This window comes from Aristolochia californica, unplaced genomic scaffold, assembly GCF_029961685.1.
Source record: "Aristolochia californica isolate CCGP_79_NKW_82.1479 unplaced genomic scaffold, dmAriCali1.0.hap1 SCAF_11, whole genome shotgun sequence".
In the NCBI taxonomy this organism is placed as follows: domain Eukaryota; kingdom Viridiplantae; phylum Streptophyta; class Magnoliopsida; order Piperales; family Aristolochiaceae; genus Aristolochia; species Aristolochia californica.
The window spans coordinates 24,638,576-24,640,649 of record NW_027181782.1 but is presented as its reverse complement, the minus strand read 5'-3'; the positions used below and the strand labels follow the sequence as shown (position 1 = coordinate 24,640,649).

At 39.8% G+C, this 2,074-nt stretch overlaps 1 protein-coding gene across 1 annotated transcript; it reads left to right on the top strand.

Annotated features, from left to right (window-relative positions):
• Positions 1-1,157: 1,157 nt before the first annotated feature.
• On the top strand, positions 1,158-1,619 carry LOC137943661 (putative pentatricopeptide repeat-containing protein At5g40405). Its single transcript, XM_068789104.1, has one exon. It carries the CDS (start codon positions 1,158-1,160, stop codon positions 1,617-1,619), a length of 462 nt encoding a protein of 153 aa, XP_068645205.1.
• The last annotated feature ends 455 nt before the right edge of the window (positions 1,620-2,074 follow it).

The window sequence follows — 2,074 nt, the reverse complement described above, 5'->3', positions numbered from 1 at the left end:
CCAATTACAATAAAACTACCTTTGTTTCAATTACACCCAAACTCTAACACTTAAAGATAAGTCCTAGCATAATTAAATAACTCAATATAGATAAAATACAAACATAACTCAAACTAGAACTCTTTTATGATGTGACCATAAGATAAAGATGCCTTTGATAGTCCTTCTTGATCTTCCAACTTATGTGATAAGGATGTCAACTCGTAGTAATCATGGTGGGTCCTACTTTTTATGGGCATGGGCCCATCTTGTAGGCCTTCTTTGGTCGGGTGGCCCATCTTATAATATTATTCGATATGTGGGCCTTCCTTGGTCGTGTGGGCTTGGGTCCTATCTTCCAACAATATCAAAGGTGGCAACTACAGGGAAGCCCTGGCTATATTTGAAAGAATATTAATTGAAGGTCCCAAAGCAAATGATGTTACAATGGTGAGTGTTTTGTGTGCTCTAACTTTTGTTCTCTCTAGTTTTATGGGAATGAAGATTGTCATATATGCTAACACTAGAACAACCTTAGAGACTAGAAGGGGTATAGGAAAGGCTTTTATTACTGCCTTCCGCTCAGGGGTTGTGATGGGTTTTCTTCTAGCAGCAAGTGGTCTACTGGGTTTGTATATTTCTGTAAATCTCTTTGAAATATATTATAGAGATGACTAGGAGGGATTGTACGAATCCATTATTTGGTATGGTCTTAAAACCTCTTTCATGGCACTCTTTGGGGCAAACCTTGTTGGAAATGTAGAGAGAAATATCCCTGAAGATGACCCCGAAACCTTGTTGTTATTGCTGACAATGTAGGTGATAATGTGGGAGATATTGCTGGAATGGGTGCTTTAGATCTTGGAGAAGGGGTTCATTGACCCATAGAGAAAGTTGTTGGCTTTGCAGCACGTGATTTACGCAAAGATTCACTTGATTTGTTTGCTAAATTGTAATCTCATGACGTTGGACTAGATGAGGTAACTTACCTGGGTATGTTCAGTACTTACGCTCATGGTAGTTTGGTACAGAATTTCTGGCAATTTGATGAACATGGATTGGCTCCAATGACTGAAAACTATGCATGCATGGTTGTTGTTCTCAGTCGAGCAGGTCAGTTACATGGGACACTTGAGCTTAGTGCCTAGTTCACTCCAAACTCTGCCAACAAACCAAAGATGTGGACTAGTATGATTGTCGGGTATGCTCAGAACAGGCCACCTAAAGAGGCTATTGGGTTCTTCAAAAAAATGATGTCTGCCGGTGTTAAGCTAGATGGTGGTGCTGTTATTTCAGTCCTCTCAGCTTGTGCCCAGTTGAAGGTGTTAGATATTGGTCAGTGGATTCATGACTTGGTTCATATCGACAATATTCCTATGAGTAGCAAGTTGGTAGTGACCTTAGTTGACATGTATGCCAAATGTCGAGAAATCAAAGCTTCTCATTCTATTTTTTATAGCATGGACCAGCAAGTTCTGCCAGCATGGAATGCTCTCGTTGCTGGTTACTACTTGGGGAATCTTAATAGTGCTCACTCATTCATTGAGCCAAGGGGCAAGAAGAATATACCGATCTCTGCCTTGTGCTGGAATTTTTGTGGAGCCATAGCAGTTGTGTATTTTTCAACAGTTTATGCATAGAAAAGTGAGGGTACACTAGAAGAACTTAGGCAGATAGCAGTAATTATGAATGTTTGGCTCTCAAAAATCGGAGTTGTGTCTCTATTTCAATCTGCCCAAACACTTCAGTTGGATGATACTAGAAGAGTTTTTTACCAAATCTCACATAGGAATTTAATTTGTTTGGATGCAATGATGTTGGGACACTGTATTCATGAATGTTTTGCAGCAATGGTGAGACAAAGTTCCAACAACAAAATAGATACATGTAGCTGTGCTATTTTTCTCGCTAATGGAGGTACAGAGTCTGATGCTACTATTAGTTTCAGGGGTACCTCATATGTTTTACCTGCTTGGTCTCTGTGCATCTTACCTGATTGTTAGAATATGGTCTTCAACACAGCAAAGATTAACTCTCCAACTACTCGTTTGGTGATCAGATGCCCTAAGTCTAGTTCCCAAAATATTGTTGGTTC